This window comes from Gambusia affinis, linkage group LG19 (genome assembly GCF_019740435.1).
Source record: "Gambusia affinis linkage group LG19, SWU_Gaff_1.0, whole genome shotgun sequence".
Taxonomy (NCBI): domain Eukaryota; kingdom Metazoa; phylum Chordata; class Actinopteri; order Cyprinodontiformes; family Poeciliidae; genus Gambusia; species Gambusia affinis.
In genome coordinates, this window is record NC_057886.1 from 12,672,580 (window position 1) to 12,687,708 (window position 15,129).

The window sequence follows — 15,129 nt, forward strand, 5'->3', positions numbered from 1 at the left end:
CGGTAAAGCGTCCACCTGCCTCTGGCTCGTTGGTTGTTTTTGACTGAGAGCCGTGCATTTATTCAGATAGTTATAGCACTGAGAAGAGGTGTTTTTGTCACACATCATTTGTTTCATATACTTTCACAACATGGTGTCAGTTTTAACAAATATGTTAAAAAAAAGTTTATTCTAAAACTACTGCAGCTTTAAAAAGAGCACTAAAACACACAATTAGGCATATTTTTCTTACCCCTCAGCTTTAGAGTAGCCTTCCTGAAGATTTGTTGATAGCTGAGAGTTTAGATGTTTTCATTGTTTTCAATGCCTTATAGTTTAACTTTTAAATTTGATAGTTTTCTTGCAATCTTAGAAAGAATTCCCTGATCCAATTACGTTTTTAAGAGTTTGGCAAGTTCTATAATGTTGTTGGCAATATTGTTATTTTGGATTTAGTAATTATCTTAAATTGAGCATTTCTATATATTTTGTTTATTTAATGCATTTACTTTTGTAAATTTATTTTCAGAGTTTCCACAATTTGTACAGTTGTGTTTTCTCAGGTCATTCTATTCTGTATTTGATAGAAGTATCTGACACTTTTGTTCCTTCCTCCGCTTATTATTAATGTATATAGCACTGTAAGGAGTTCTCTTCAGTGTGAAAGATTTCATCAACATCAAGCAGAGAAACCACTATTTTCTGTTGGAACGCTATTGAAACCATTCCAGTATTTTACATCAGTTTCTTGTTGAAACTTGACTTCCTTCTTTGGAACAAATCTACAAAATATAAAATTGCATCTTCCTGTTTCTTCCTGGCAGCAGTCAGACACTACATGTTGGCAATTTCAATCATTTTACTTGGTTTGTTTCATTTCACTTATCAGTCATGATGGGCTGCAACAACTGATATTATCATTAAATTTCTCAATACTTTGAAGAAACCCCACCCAGAAAATTTCGAAGGAAGTGGGGAATATATTACGTACATTTCTTTTCAGAAAACAAAACCATAAAACTTCAAAGAAAAACGGTGAGACAAGCCTGCCTCGGGAGTCTTTCATCTAATGTGATTTAATAGATGGCACGGGTTTATTACATAACAGCTTGTATGGAAGGACAAAACAAATCCAAGGATGGTTACTACCTTGTATTTTTATTTCTGTTATACATTTGAAATTCAGAGACTAGAGCAACATCATGTTTCCCATGCTGGGTCTTCTCTCAGTCATATTGTGAGTTTGAGCAAAGATATTTACTGTTTGTTGTAAGACTTGCCTCTGCCTTTATCAGTTTCACCAGGTGTGGTGGAAATGTTAAGAGATCCACTGTGGCTACACATTAAAGTTACTCAAAGATCTCAATTAGAAATAACTCATTGTCCCTGTATCCAGTCCAGCTGAGGACATGATATAACACTGTTTTGCACGCACTCACTGGGATGTGTTGAAACAGGCAGCATTACGCCCAGCTTCATCTATAAATCTAGAAGCTTACGTTTAGCATGTCTGAGACCAGGTATGAACTGGCAGTCTGGTGTAACCGGCAACGCCTGGTTGGCTGATGCCCAACCAGAAACTGTCAGAACTTAACCAATTTTTATGGACACCGATGGGTCAATGATTGATTTTCTTGAAGGACATTCCGTCAGTTCTTCTTTGCCCGCATCTCCCTGTTACTGTCATCGTCAATACAGTCATACTTTTCTAAACTGAATACAATATGCAGGTTCATTGCATATTGTAATGCAATTACCCACTTATTGCCGCAGGATTGTGGTGGGACCAGTGCTTATCTCCAACAGTAATTGGGAGACAGGCAGGGTACACGGGGGCAGGTCACCAGTCCATCACAGGACAATATAGAGACACATGGGACAAACACCTAAGTGTGCACACTCACTCTTGAGCAATTTAGAGAAACTAATTTCACCTAACAGTCATGTTTTAGGGTTGTAGGAGGATAGCAGAATTCAAAGAGAGAACCGACACATGTACAGGTAAAAAGGACAAACTCCATGCATCAAGTACCCCAGGCCAGGATCCTAACCCAGAACCTTATGGCTACAAGCCAACAGCACAAATATGCAACTTTATTGTGGTCATTTTTAGCAACTTTCTTCACTTACTGTCAAAAATCTTCTAAAACGTCAGATTTGGTGCAGATAAAGTGAATATTCTGGCACTCGCCACCATTTCCTATGAGACCAGCAGTACTTTTCAGAATCTGACAGCTTTCTATTTCCACTGCTGGTCAGATGACATCAGCCACAATCCACACAGTGGAACATTTTCCAACAATCTGAAATTTTACATACAGTTTTCTGTCAGAGATTCACTAAGGGTCTCGTGGGAATTTGGTTGTGCAATTATTGTGTTATCATGTGTTTTGTGGATCTGGAGAAGGATAACAATCCCTGGAGAATTTTGTGAAGGGTCATATTAGGGTAGGTGTAAAATTTTATGTGGTCAAATCAAGAACCTTGCTTGCCTCTTTGGCATAATATCAAAATGTCCACTAATGTATGTTGGCCAGAATTGCTCCTTGTTTTCATTTGAGATTTTCATCTGAAAGTTAAGTAGTTGGAGTGAAAGACAGGCAGCTCCTTTAATTTTGAGCCACAGAAAAAAGGTGGAATGTTCCTTCTTGGTCACTGCATCCAGTATTTTTATGTCTTGTGCACAAGTGAAAGTAAGATAGAAGCAGCAGAAGCACAGCCCTGGTTTATTCTTAATAATATTTATCATTGCAGGTTTGTGAGATGTGCTGGTGCAACAGGTGAGAAGCCTGGACAGTTCACCAGTCCATTGAAGAACAACACAGAGACAGACAGGACAAAAAACCACTGCATACACACATTTACATCTAAGAAGAATTTAGAGAAAGAGAGATAGTACTCCGGCTTCTTGTGAGAGGAAGTGGGAGTACCCGAAGAGAACTGGATGCTATTTAAAAGCTATTATAAGTAGATTTCTGTAGTGGTTACGGTCTTCAAAATTTGTCAGTCTATGTGATGATGCCATGGCTTTGTAAACTTTGTAATTATGTCTTGTTCAACTTTGTGTTAATTTTACGGTTTAATTCACTAAAGCCAGTTTGTTCTTTAAATTCATATAACTGCCTTTGTGTTTCATTTAAACACACCACTACACTCCTATAGTCAAACCTAATGGCCCAATGGTTAAAATTTTCCAGCGTTCTTCATCAATGTGTTACAATATTATGATTGCTTTTACTTTAAAACCATACATTGATGTTATAGTTAAAAATCCACAAGCAATATTTATAGTTTGTGGATCTACAGGTATAACTTCATTTGTGTTCAATAGTTTGGAATTTGTGGGTCCTAAAAACAAACAATTCTAGAAATGATAAGATTTCCATATATTTTTATTACATTTTCCTATGATTTTTACGATAAAAACAGATAATTATTTTATTTTTATTTTTTTTAGCAAAAAACAACACAGTAGAACAGGTACAATTAAGAAAGTCCAACTGTTCACAATATTCAATTATCACAAACTGTACAAATGTATATTTTTTGCCAAAATTGTACAAAATCGACATTCATGTCATTTATATTTGTTGCAGGATATGAACGGTGACAGGAAACATTAGTTGCTGTGTTGGCTAATAACACATTCATACACAGAAATTCAAACATTTATTTATTACTAATATTGAGAAAATACACATGATAACAAAGGCAATCTTTTTTATGAGTAATAAAGGGTCTGACCTGTCATTATTATGAACATATATTTATCTTATTGCTTAGCATTGACTTGCCAACTGCTTGCTTAAAATAAATGGGAATGCTGGCAGTTTTAAAGAACATATAAACCATATCTACAACACAGGGGCCAATAAAATCAGTACATCAAATCTGTACAAAGAGGATTTTATGTAGCCAATCAGAGCATTTACATCTTGTGATAAAACAGAAACAGAGACACACAGATTTCAGAATATTGAGTCATTCCAATGATGCTAAGAGGATGATTGTAGGTCAGAATGTCATAAATGAAAGAAAATACAAAGCATCATAAATTTTTGCTAACGTGTCTGGAAAAAAAGTTCAGTCACTGCCAGTTATAAATGCCATGTCCATCTTAAGGATATTTATGCGTCCATGCTGCTGCTCAACTCCTTGCAGAGTTTCTGAACCATTCCAAGCTCAGTTGACACATCTAAGGAAGTGATTTTTGTCATTACGTGTTTGTTGTGATTACAGGAATGTTAGTGACATATTTCCAGTTACGACCAAAAATAATTCATAGCCTTGACAGATTTATATTCAAAAGTATTTTTAATCATTGAAGATGCTTGTATTTAATAGGAAATGAAAAAAGCCTTTCTCAAAAGATGATAAGACATAAAACCAATTGATCTTGTTGGATTCAGTTTTAGCCAATAACTCCAAGCATTAAAATTTTTACACTCTTAGTTAATAAATTAGAAAAAAATATTAATTAAAATATCTATTGGTATTCCACCAATCAAATGTTCTCATAATTGCTGACTAGAGTATTTATCACCTGGTTTTTAGACAATTTAATGAGCTCAAAGTTTTGAGGTTGGACGGCCATTTTCAACCTCCTCTGCTAGATTAAAGCTAAAACTCTGGTTAAATCAGTTCAGACAAAAAAAATTGTTTCCAGTCAGAAGAGATATCTTAAGCCAAAGATTAGTTTTTGCCTAAAACTGCCAAGAGCGGATGATGTGGTAATTTTACCTGGAATTGTACAGTCTTCAGTGTTGAGGGACAGCTCAATAGATTCCATCATGTCTTTTTCCAGAAGTCCCAGGATATCCGCCTAATTTATAATTAGAACAATTAGTAAGCATTTATTGCAAATATGATGCAAGTTTACAAATGCTTATAAATGTTGGAACGCCTCTTTTCCACACTCATATAGAAGCAGTTTAGTTTAAATTGAATGTAGCTAAATACAGAAAATCCTGGAAAACAACTCAAAAGAGGCTGCAGAAAACTGAACCTCACCATCCAACAGGACAAGGGAATGAAAACAAAAACAAAATCACCCTTTTTAGATTCATATTCCTAAACAATATTCAAAAAATAAGGCTCCTTCCAATTCACAATGATTTATTTGTGCTAGTCTATAAATAAATAAAGCATTCAGTCTTAGAGGTTGTAATCTGATAAAATATTAAAAAGATGAATGGATAATGAAGGTTTTTAAGACATTGTCTTTTAAATGTAATCATGCAATTTTAATGAATAAAATGAAACAAACCATCAGTTTGAGGAGAAGCTCCAACATGACATTCTTGGCTTTCTCAAACATGCTGTTCTGAAAATTGTACACATATTGCTGTATGGTTTCCCTTATGTTCTGCAGTGTGTTCTTTCCTCGAAACTGTGCGGCCTCTACAAAAAAAAAAGTTAATTAATGTCCAAACAATAACACAAATTAGTAGCATCTGTTTTGATGAAAAATATAGCTGTTGTTACTTTCATAGCACTCTTTCATCATTTCCTCAACTGTTTTGGTTAGGCTCATGTAGATTACTTTTTTGTTGTCACGAATCATTTTGTTCAGTTTTGTCTTCAGCTTTTCCTCCTAAGAAAAATATAGTCAAGAGTCAAACCCAAAGAGTCAATGAATTGTCCTATTACAAATATTTAGAGCAGATGGATTCAGTAAAAATGTTTTCTAATACCTCTGTCTTAAGAAAAGTCAGCTGCAGGTCGGCATCCTTGTACTTTGGTTTTAGTTTTTCAACGTCAAGTGAAAACTTATTGATCACTCCATTGAATGGACCACAATTTCCTTCATTGCTGAAAATTTTTATCACATTTAAATTATTTATAGAAGTGCAAGTTCCTCGGATTCAGGAAAGCATCTGTGTTTATAAAGTTCTTACGGAAACGTTTTTCTGAATTCCTCATCGATGCTTTTACACAAGGAGGAAGTTAATTTCATGTTGAAATTTATTTCCTTCCCCTTTCTTGGTTTGTGGATGCCACCATTTTTGACAACACTCTTCAGGATGTAGTATTGGGCACTTCCACTCTTTCTCTGAAAAATAAAAACAAATATTAAAAATAAATAAATAAAAAGACAAAAATAGAAACTGTTTAGAACATAGATTCATACAAATACAGATTACGTACTGTAGGATATAAAAAGAATCTCAGGATATTTTTACAAGAACTTTTGGAATTTTCAACTCCTACATCAAGACATTTTATGAAGGTGCTGTAGATCTCCCGCATTTCATCTCTGATTCCTTCAAGTTGACAGTTCAGGTTTGCCTCAAGGTCATCGGACACAACTTTATAACAGCCAGCCTAAAAAACACACACATTCTTAATTTAAAGCATCATTAACTGAGTCATTTTAAATACCATGCACTGCATCCTGGGTCTCCACACAACAACCTGCTGAATTTTTACTTTCTCCTATATTCTGGGTTTATGACATTGGGACAGAAATTAGCAAGTTTTAATCAAACATTAGGTCAAGAACCACAGTTTGTTAGGTTGAAAAAGAAACCGGAACACACTTCAAATATAGAATTGCTAACAGATCAGTAAGAAGAAATGTAACTATGTAACTTTTATCAAAAAAATGTTATTACATATTTGTTAAAACTATCACCAGCTCATCATGACTGTATGAGACAGATCTATGAAAAGATCGAGCTTTTCCACTTCCTGCAGCGGAAAAGCAGGAAGGCTACTAATTTGTGTCTAATTGAATCTAATTCAATTAGAAGGTGTGTCCAAACTTTTGGTTTGTACTGTATATCATAACAAATAACAGGGGGGTGGGGGGTTCAGGGAGGGTGAGCAGCGTGGACAAAGGAATGACAGCTGCAAGAATATGTCTCAAATTGTACAGTCACGACTCAGTGAGTTTCAACAAATATGTAAAAAATGTGTTTTTTTTTATTTTATAAAAGTTACGTACTGAAGCTTTAACCTAGTCTATTTTTATCTAAAGGGAAGGAATTATAACAAAAGTGCATCCCATATAGAGGATGTCAAGCCACATTTGAAGTAAAGTGAAGTGACTAATACTGTGTTAGGGTAAATGGCTTTTCTGTAAATCTCTGTACCACAAAATGTGCATCTTCTTTAGATATTAAAGATTACTGGAAAAATTAAGATTTTTCTTTTCTCAGCCTTACCACTTTTTTCAAGCTGGCCCCTTGAATCAAAGACAGAATCCCTTGAGCTCCAAAAACGTAATTTAGTGTCACTGAGTGAGAGTCGTTTAGATTTTGCAAAAAATCTTGAAGCTCTGGAATTTCTTGGAAAAGACAATAAGGTAATATTAGCATCATACTGAGAAATCTTCCATTTTAAGTCGTAGCCTACCAGTGTCCTCCGGCTTTAGGTATTTTGGTTTCAGAAACTCTGCCGAGCTCACTGTGAAGACTTTGAAACACTCATTACTAAAATATTTCTGTGGAGAATTGAATTTGCTCATGTTATTTAATTGTAGACGATCAATTTGAAAATCAGATGCAATTCAAAGCTCACTTTGTTTAGCTTGATGAATTCTTTGCCCACTGCGTCCTTGGCTTTTAAGTTTCTATTTACAATTGAGGCCTGAACATCAGCTGGTGAACTAAAAGAAAACATTCACAAGTGAAAATGTTATGACAGAAATCACATCATTAAATGTAGCAACTACTACAGATATAAATGCAGCACCTTGAAAAGTATTTGAACCTTTTTTAATAGTTTGAATAGTGCAGACTTAGAACAAAAATCAGCAACATTTCATAAATGAACTTCCAGTGACACAAGGCTTGAATGCATGGTGAATACATTTTACTTTAAAAATCATAAATAAAGGACAAAAAAACCCAACATTTTCACATGTTTATTTTACTTACTGGGAACCTTATACGGTACTTCCCGGAGTATCTATGTGTTCCTTTAGTCAGCTTAGTCATATTTTTTTATTTTAAACTTAAATGTCTGTTCTAGTTTCAGTTTACTGAAAACCTGACAGATTTTCTTTTAAGAGTCATTTATCTACACTCATAAACCAGTTAATCGCTTTCGGTGGATGTTTAGCTCAATGTTCATGACAATCATTCCCAAAAGATTACAATGTACTGGATAGCATTATTAGTGTTGTTTTTTTTTTTTTTGACACTATGTAACACAATTTGTAAGTACAACTATTGAGCCTTTGATCCATCCTCACTGATGTCTGAATGGTCTCTTAAAATGTTCCACTTTTAGTATATTACCAAACTTACTCATCATGTAAATCTCCTAAAACATCAGACTTGGTGCAGATGAAGTGAATGTTTCGACACTCGCCACCGTTTCCAAGGAAAGTACTGGCACTTTTCAGAATCTCCCAGGATTCTCTATCAGATGCTGCTCGGTTGATTTCAGATACGATCCACACGGTAGAACAGTTTCCAACAATCTGAGGTGACGTTGTTACAATGAAAATGAATGCTTTAAAAATATTTTAAAAATATTTGAAAGACTGAAGATCACTTCAGTCTTTAAAAGGTATAGTGTACCTTTTTCCACATTGTATCTCGGCTCTTGTTACGGTCTCCATTTCCAGGAAGGTCCACAAGTGTGACATGCTGGAGAAAATTATTTTGGGGTACTTTGACAGTGACACACTTCACAATTGGCCAGTACCACCTTTTTATATCTTTGTCTTCTCCTTGTTTGGTGTACTTCAACATTTTTGCAGATAGCTCTATAGCCTGACGGAGCAAAACAGAGAAGTCCATGAAATGGAAGGTGAAGCACACATGGTGTGTATCTCCACCTCAAAGAAAGCTCTACTTAGTTAGAAACTAAAGGTGTTCTTTGATCTGAGAAGCTAGCAAAGAACTGGCAACATTTCAAACATAAATTATCAAGTTTTGCTACAGATTCACATTTGGATTAAGGTATGGACTTTAACTTATTCATTTTAAAACACGAGTATGATTCCTACTCCTCTGCTTTTTGTATGCCTGTCAGTATGCATTATTTGAATGACCCCAAATGTTGTTCTTGTTTTTGACTGGGTCAATTTAGAGGGCCAGGTGACGCCAAAAGTCTATGGTTCAAAATCACAACCTAATAAATAAATCCTGGCCAGTTTTGATTTGTCACTGTCTTTCCACACCTAAAAGTCACATCTTACCGAATCACAAGTTAAAATCTTCTTTGTGGACTGAAGAAACTCTGGAATCTCTCTGAAGTATCTGTTATCCATGAGTTGTTGTGATGACTTTTGTTTCCATTCTTCTCCATATAACGCTGTAAGCTTCTCAATAAGGTCATGGTAGCCATCGTTCTCTTCATCATCGTCATGCTTCTCTTGCTCTTCGTCATCCTCAAGAAAGCGATCTACAGTCCCCAACTCATCTTCCCACTCCTGAAAAGGAAATATTGTCTTTGGTATAAGTGTGCAACCCTGCAATACTTTATGTTAGGTAAAATATGAACAAACAGTTTGATGGCTCTGTTTACCTCTTTGTTGATGAACTCGATCTCTGCTTCATAATTTGAGTTGAGAACGTTTGCCTCCACTTTGATCATGACCGAAGTGCATGCATCTACATCTCCAGATGGCAAAAGTTTCTTCACACCAATGACTGCATTAATCAGTGAGGTCTTTCCAGCTCCAGTTTTACCAAAAACACCAACCAGCTCCCTTTTGTCTGTTTCCAAATCTCTAATTTTGGTCCTGTTTAAAATTAGGAAAAAATAAAATTGTTTCCACCTGTACACAGAATTATCTAAAAAAAAATAGCACTGGCATGTCTCTTTCATGCTTTCAGAAGGGCACACTTTTGTTGATCACATGGTTATGGCTATAATTTCCTTGACTTCCTGAAGGCTTAGCAGCACCAGTGCACATGAACTTCATATTATGTAACCACCAGAAACACTGTCATCATGATATGAAAATATTTTGTTTCATAAATTTCTATGGCATTACCATAGAAGCCAAATGATGACAAGAGGTAGGAAGTTTTGAGACAAATTGTATTTTTAATTAAAACAAAATTAAACAAACCTACAAAACTCAGAGAAGAGAAAAAACCCACATAAACAGGGAAACTTTGAGCTCAAACTTGTAATTATTTGCTTGTAAGGCAAGACAAAAATAGAAAATTATACTTACATAAGGAATTCATTAAGATCTGTGGTCTCTTGATTTTGTAGTTTAGCATGAACATGTATCATTATGTTTTTCACATCATTCAGTATCATTGATTCTGTTAGTGAAAACAATACAAAGGCTTAGCAACAACATTGAACATTTAATGCAAAGAAAGTTAATTTTGTTGCTCCTCTCACTTCGTCAATACAATATTTTACCAAAGAAGTTCAAACTGCACATAATTTAAGCAAAATAGATTTTGTTTATTATAATACACTGAAAAAATATTTTACGCTTACCTAAAAATGTGTCATATTTCTACATCAGCATTATTTGACACCATTGATCAGAACATATCAATACCTGTGAATTGAAGTCTTTCTCGCTGTCGCTTTAGTTTCTTTATGCTAGATTCTTCCTGAAGGTCAAGTTTTCGCTTTCCTTTTTACAAAAACATCAACAGATTAGATGGGTCTCTCAAAAGCAATAATAAATATGAAATATAGATTAAGACATTGTATTTCCCACCTGTATTACTCGTGGAGGGTAAAATCTGAGGATGCACACAAAAATTACTTTTTTAGATTTTGCATATTTAAATTAAATAAGTTTACTAGGGTTTTGGCTGGATATTATAAGAAACATTATTTTATTTGACTAACAAGAATAAAAGATTACTCTTACTCTTTACATAAACATGGGTAACACAGGGGCAATTATTTTTTTTTTTAAATAGGACCGATATGGAGCATCCACCACAACTAGGCGTTATGATTAGGTTACTTCAGAAGGAACGTGTCTGTCCTAGATTTATTCACAAATACAAATACAAAAGATGCTTTTCCAGTTTTTGTTTGCAAAAAAAGAAGAAAAATAGAAACCAGAATTTTTCTACTCTTACCTTTGTCAAATCAGTTGCATCTTCATTCTGCACTTGACACTAAGGTAAAAATAATTAATTTTGTTAGGCAAACACAGTTTTACTAAATTAAACCATATTCCCAGTTTAAGCTTATTTAGGTATTGATAGTTAATGGATGTAATACTTGACATTTGTTGTCAGAATAGGTTTAACTTACTGGTTTAGGGCAAACTTCTTTTTCACTATTAGTGTTTTCTTCTTCCTAAGATGAAAATAAAATGTTACATACACAATGGTTTTTACATAGGCACAAGCCATGGTACTAAATGATTAATAACGTATTGCATTACCTTTAACTGCTTGAGTCTTTTCTTGAACCGTGCTCTGGGTCCCACTTTTGTTATCAGATTGTCAATATCTTGATCCTCAAGACAATAAAGGCTCTCTGTGTCAACCCCTTGATCTGTAACCCAATGAGACTCTGTTAACCACAACCTTAGAAATATAATTTAAAGGGATGCAAAAATCTATTTTATACAGGAGAGGAAATGTTATAAACAATATTATTTATTGCTAAGAGACCATTTTTTCCATGTCATGAAGTGCTTGTATGAGAAAACCCTTTTTATAAAATAAGTGTAGAGCTCTTGTATTTTTAGTAAATGGAAAATACAATGATGGTGAAAGGAAAGGCAGAGGGGTCACCAATTATGCCACTTTCCCCAAACATAGTTTATTTTGTAACATCACAAGCCTGAAAATGACTTTGTTAGTTTGTTAAATTTCTCCTCAAACTTTTCACAAAAGTCATGCTTCATGTTTAAATTTGGGCATTTTTACATGATGCAGCCTGGCTGTAAACATTTATGCTATTACAGTAAAATTTGGCTCTCAAGAGCTGATTTTAAGGAGAAACAAAGTTGGACGCTTTAAAACACATTAAGGAGTGTTTGAACAAAAATATATGTGCACATCACTTGTTATACAACAGCTGTGATTGTTTTTAAAACTATGTCCAGTCTGGAGAACAAAGTGCTTTTATTACTACAGCTAAGGTTATGTCAATGTTGGTAAACCAAATAAAATTAAAAAAAGGCATTTCCTCATTAGTAGTCAAAATTTGTCATACTTTACCTTTAAATATTTCAATAAACTCACTGAGGCCCCACTGGTTTAGTTTGTCGCATACAAACGTATCCATTTCCAAGAACCGAAACTGAAAGTGAAAAAAAAAATCTGATCGTCAGGAAGAGCGATTACTACGCAGCATTACAGTTACTATAAAATCTTACCGGTAAGCTGGTTCTGAAAAAATGCAGATAGAATAACATTTTAAGAGTTCAAATTAGCACATTTGAGATGCTCACCTGTTTCTGGAGGTAATGCAAAGACTTAAGTCAAGCAGAATGGGAGGAGAAGAAAAGAGCAAAACGACAAAGTAAAAGAATCCCGAAAAGTTGCGGAAAAAAAATACAAAGCGGACCTTTTGAAGAAGACAACATGAAATGTTACATGTTTTCTCATAGAGAGGCAGATTACTGACAGAGCAAAAAAAACAAAAACAACAACAACCCAAAAAACTAGTGATGTTACGTGATGTGCTGAGGCTTTGAGGCGTGTGTCGAGTAATGGAGGGGGCGTTTCCGTAAAGCGCGTATCGAAGCTTGCTTCATTTAGGGGAGGAGCCAAAAACGATGACGTCCGAAGCCTCGCTGCCCGGCTGTACCACGTGACTGCTTCGGGAAGTGGCTCAGATTTTGGCGCGGTTTTTTTTCTCTCTCTCTTTCTCTCTTTCTTTTCTTCATCTTTTGTGAAGTCATTCCCAAGAGCCATAATAGACAAAAATTCAATGCATCACACGTGTTAAGATACACCTGGCCAGTAGGTGGTTTTGTGTGCACATGAAGCTTCAAGAAATGAACCCTTTCTCGAACCAGTTGGCTCAAGTGGTTCAATGCCTCATGAGGCTTCATCTCACCATCACTACAAAAAACATTGAAAGTAGGGGGTGTGGCCTGCAGGAAAACTCAGACACGTGAGGAGGCGATCAGGAGAGAAAACCGCCTGGATGTAAAATGGCAGAAGCAGTCATTAGAAAAAACACAGATGTCATTTTTACATATAAAAAAGTGAAGATGCAAATACCCTGGCAGGTATGTTTTAGTTAATATGTTGCATATTTCTTTAAATATCTTTGTACAGCTATAAAACTTGCTACACATCTTAGTTAAAGGGGCAGAAAGTGAAATCAACTCTTTTTTTTTAGCTCTAAATCCTGTTATAATGTTATTTCCTCTTCAAAAACATAACTGGAGAGTTGCTTTGATTCTTTTACCTGAGTTGCACTGAGAAGTAGCTGGTATAACGAGTTCAGCTCCACGCAGTTCCACCAGGTGTTTGCTAATTGCTTCGGCTTGTTTAGGATCTGAGTGGAGAAGTGATGGCGGGGGTTGGGCTGCTCCAGCTAGGAAACCGCAGCTTGAGCTACAGTTTCAAAATAAAGAATTTAGGATTGATTGGAGTTTTCTGGCTGATCCTTGGTTACCGATCTGCAAAAGCCTGACCTACTGATTTTGATTTTGGCTGATAGAAATCTTTTTTGTCTGAAATGTGGCTAAATATGGGCTGTTTGCAGTTGGTAGAGCTGTTGCCTTACAGCAAGAAGGTCCTGGGTTCGATTCCCGGCCCAGGGTCTTTCTGCATGGAGTTTGCATGTTCTCCCTGTGCATGCGTAGGCTCTCTCTGGGTTCTCCGGCTTCCTCCCACAGTCCAAAAACATGACTGTCAGGTTAATTGGTCTCTCTAAATTCTCCCTAGGTGTGAGTGTGTGTGTGAATGGTTGTGTGTCCTGTATGTCTCCGTGTTACCCTGCGACAGACTGGCGACCTGTCCAGGGTGAACCCTGCCTCTCGCTCGGAACGTAGATGGAGATAGACACCAGCAACCCTCCCGACCCCATTAGGGACAAAGAGTGAATAGAAAATGGATGGATGGATGTGGCTAAATATAGCAACAAAGTCACTGAGTTGGTAACAGTGGGGTGAATGTTGTTAACTGTAAACATTCAGACATGACCTGGTGGGTCGGTCTGTCAGTCACACCTCTCACTACAGAGCAGAAGAGGACAGAGACTAATTTTTAAATCTTTGCTGACAAAGATAAGATAGGCGATAAGATGGACTTCTCATGTAAGTATCGTCCAATCTCGTGGTACTTTGGACCTGCTATTTGATCATAAAACATTATACCTTAGGAGGGAAACTGTATTTTACTTGCAGTCAAGTAAAATCTGACTGCAAACCATTTGTTCCTTCACTTATAATTCAGTGATTTTATGCACGTTCATGAACACAATCACATTTCTTTTAATCCCATCTCTTCACTTCACACCTCTGATTTGTGTAAAATCTCATTTGTATGTCATGATAAAAAAAATTATCAGTTGATTTAATATCAGCAGTTCAACGTACCTAAAGCAATCCCACAAAATCAAAACTTGTTGACTTATTTTCCAAGTTTTATGCATAAGGATATTCAGCATGTTCTTAAAAACCTGCATCCCATGACACCACACTTTGTTTTGCACGCAAGATAACGACTCTCTTGTTTTCTTCCTGTTTCCAGTTGTAACTTGTCTTAAGCCAACTATGGGCTGCTGCATATACATTATTTAATTTCTTTGACGCCACATTACATTGTATAAATGTACAATTTATACAATGAAATCAGACCTTGAGAAGAAGTCAGTGTTTGCCAATAGGTTCTTTCTCCCCACACAATAAAAGACTTGGACTAGAGTTGTTTTCTATCCACTTCTATCAAAAACCATGCAAAAAAATGCAAAGAACTAGTTTGTCTTTTCATAACCAGCAGAGTAATACAGAATAAGATCATAAAGTGACATTAAATGTCACTTCTAGTGTTTTTGATTCTCCCGCTGATGCATTGTGAGTTTCTGTTTTGGTATAGAAGATGTTTATCATAACGACTACTCTTTCAGTTAGAAATTAATAAGGAACTGTTTTATGAGCAGTTCCTTGTTTTCCCAGGGAGTGGTAAATCAAGACGTTTCAGGCTCTTTCAGGTATCATCCGGTACTTATTGTAATTTCCTGGGGCAAATGCTTTATGAAAGATCCCAGCTCTCACCGTTGCGTGCAACTTTTAACCCT

General features: G+C 35.7%; 1 protein-coding gene across 2 annotated transcripts; it reads right to left on the bottom strand.

The window, feature by feature from the left end:
• Positions 1-3,358: 3,358 nt before the first annotated feature.
• On the bottom strand, positions 3,359-12,575 carry LOC122822046 (nuclear GTPase SLIP-GC-like). Of its 2 annotated transcripts, none has more exons than XM_044100403.1 (22): positions 12,326-12,575; positions 12,093-12,174; positions 11,309-11,421; positions 11,176-11,220; positions 10,998-11,036; positions 10,625-10,649; positions 10,460-10,537; positions 10,118-10,211; positions 9,460-9,676; positions 9,131-9,364; positions 8,508-8,702; positions 8,232-8,407; positions 7,501-7,588; positions 7,336-7,423; positions 7,146-7,267; positions 6,127-6,303; positions 5,877-6,031; positions 5,673-5,790; positions 5,464-5,572; positions 5,246-5,379; positions 4,720-4,801; positions 3,359-4,174 (listed from the first exon to the last, which is right to left on the bottom strand). In XM_044100403.1, the coding sequence occupies exons 2-22, from the start codon at positions 12,157-12,159 to the stop codon at positions 4,107-4,109; spliced, it is 2,424 nt and encodes an 807-aa protein (XP_043956338.1). In that variant the 5' UTR covers positions 12,160-12,174; positions 12,326-12,575; the 3' UTR covers positions 3,359-4,106. The 2 variants fall into 2 exon arrangements, with proteins under 2 accessions (XP_043956338.1, XP_043956339.1); XM_044100404.1 differs by having other exon boundaries at positions 3,365-4,174; positions 6,190-6,303.
• Between the last annotated feature and the right edge of the window lie 2,554 nt (positions 12,576-15,129).

Bases quoted from the DNA above. Each gene is read 5' to 3' on its own strand.
- LOC122822046 (XM_044100403.1), bottom strand. From the start codon at position 12,159: ATGGATACGTTTGTATGCGACAAACTAAACCAGTGGGGCCTCAGTGAG. The intron at 8,408-8,507 runs GTACACTATACC...ACGTCACCTCAG, and splicing joins GAGATACAATGTGGAAAAAG to ATTGTTGGAAACTGTTCTAC. The intron at 7,424-7,500 runs GTGAGCTTTGAA...AATTCTCCACAG, and splicing joins AATTCATCAAGCTAAACAAA to AAATATTTTAGTAATGAGTG.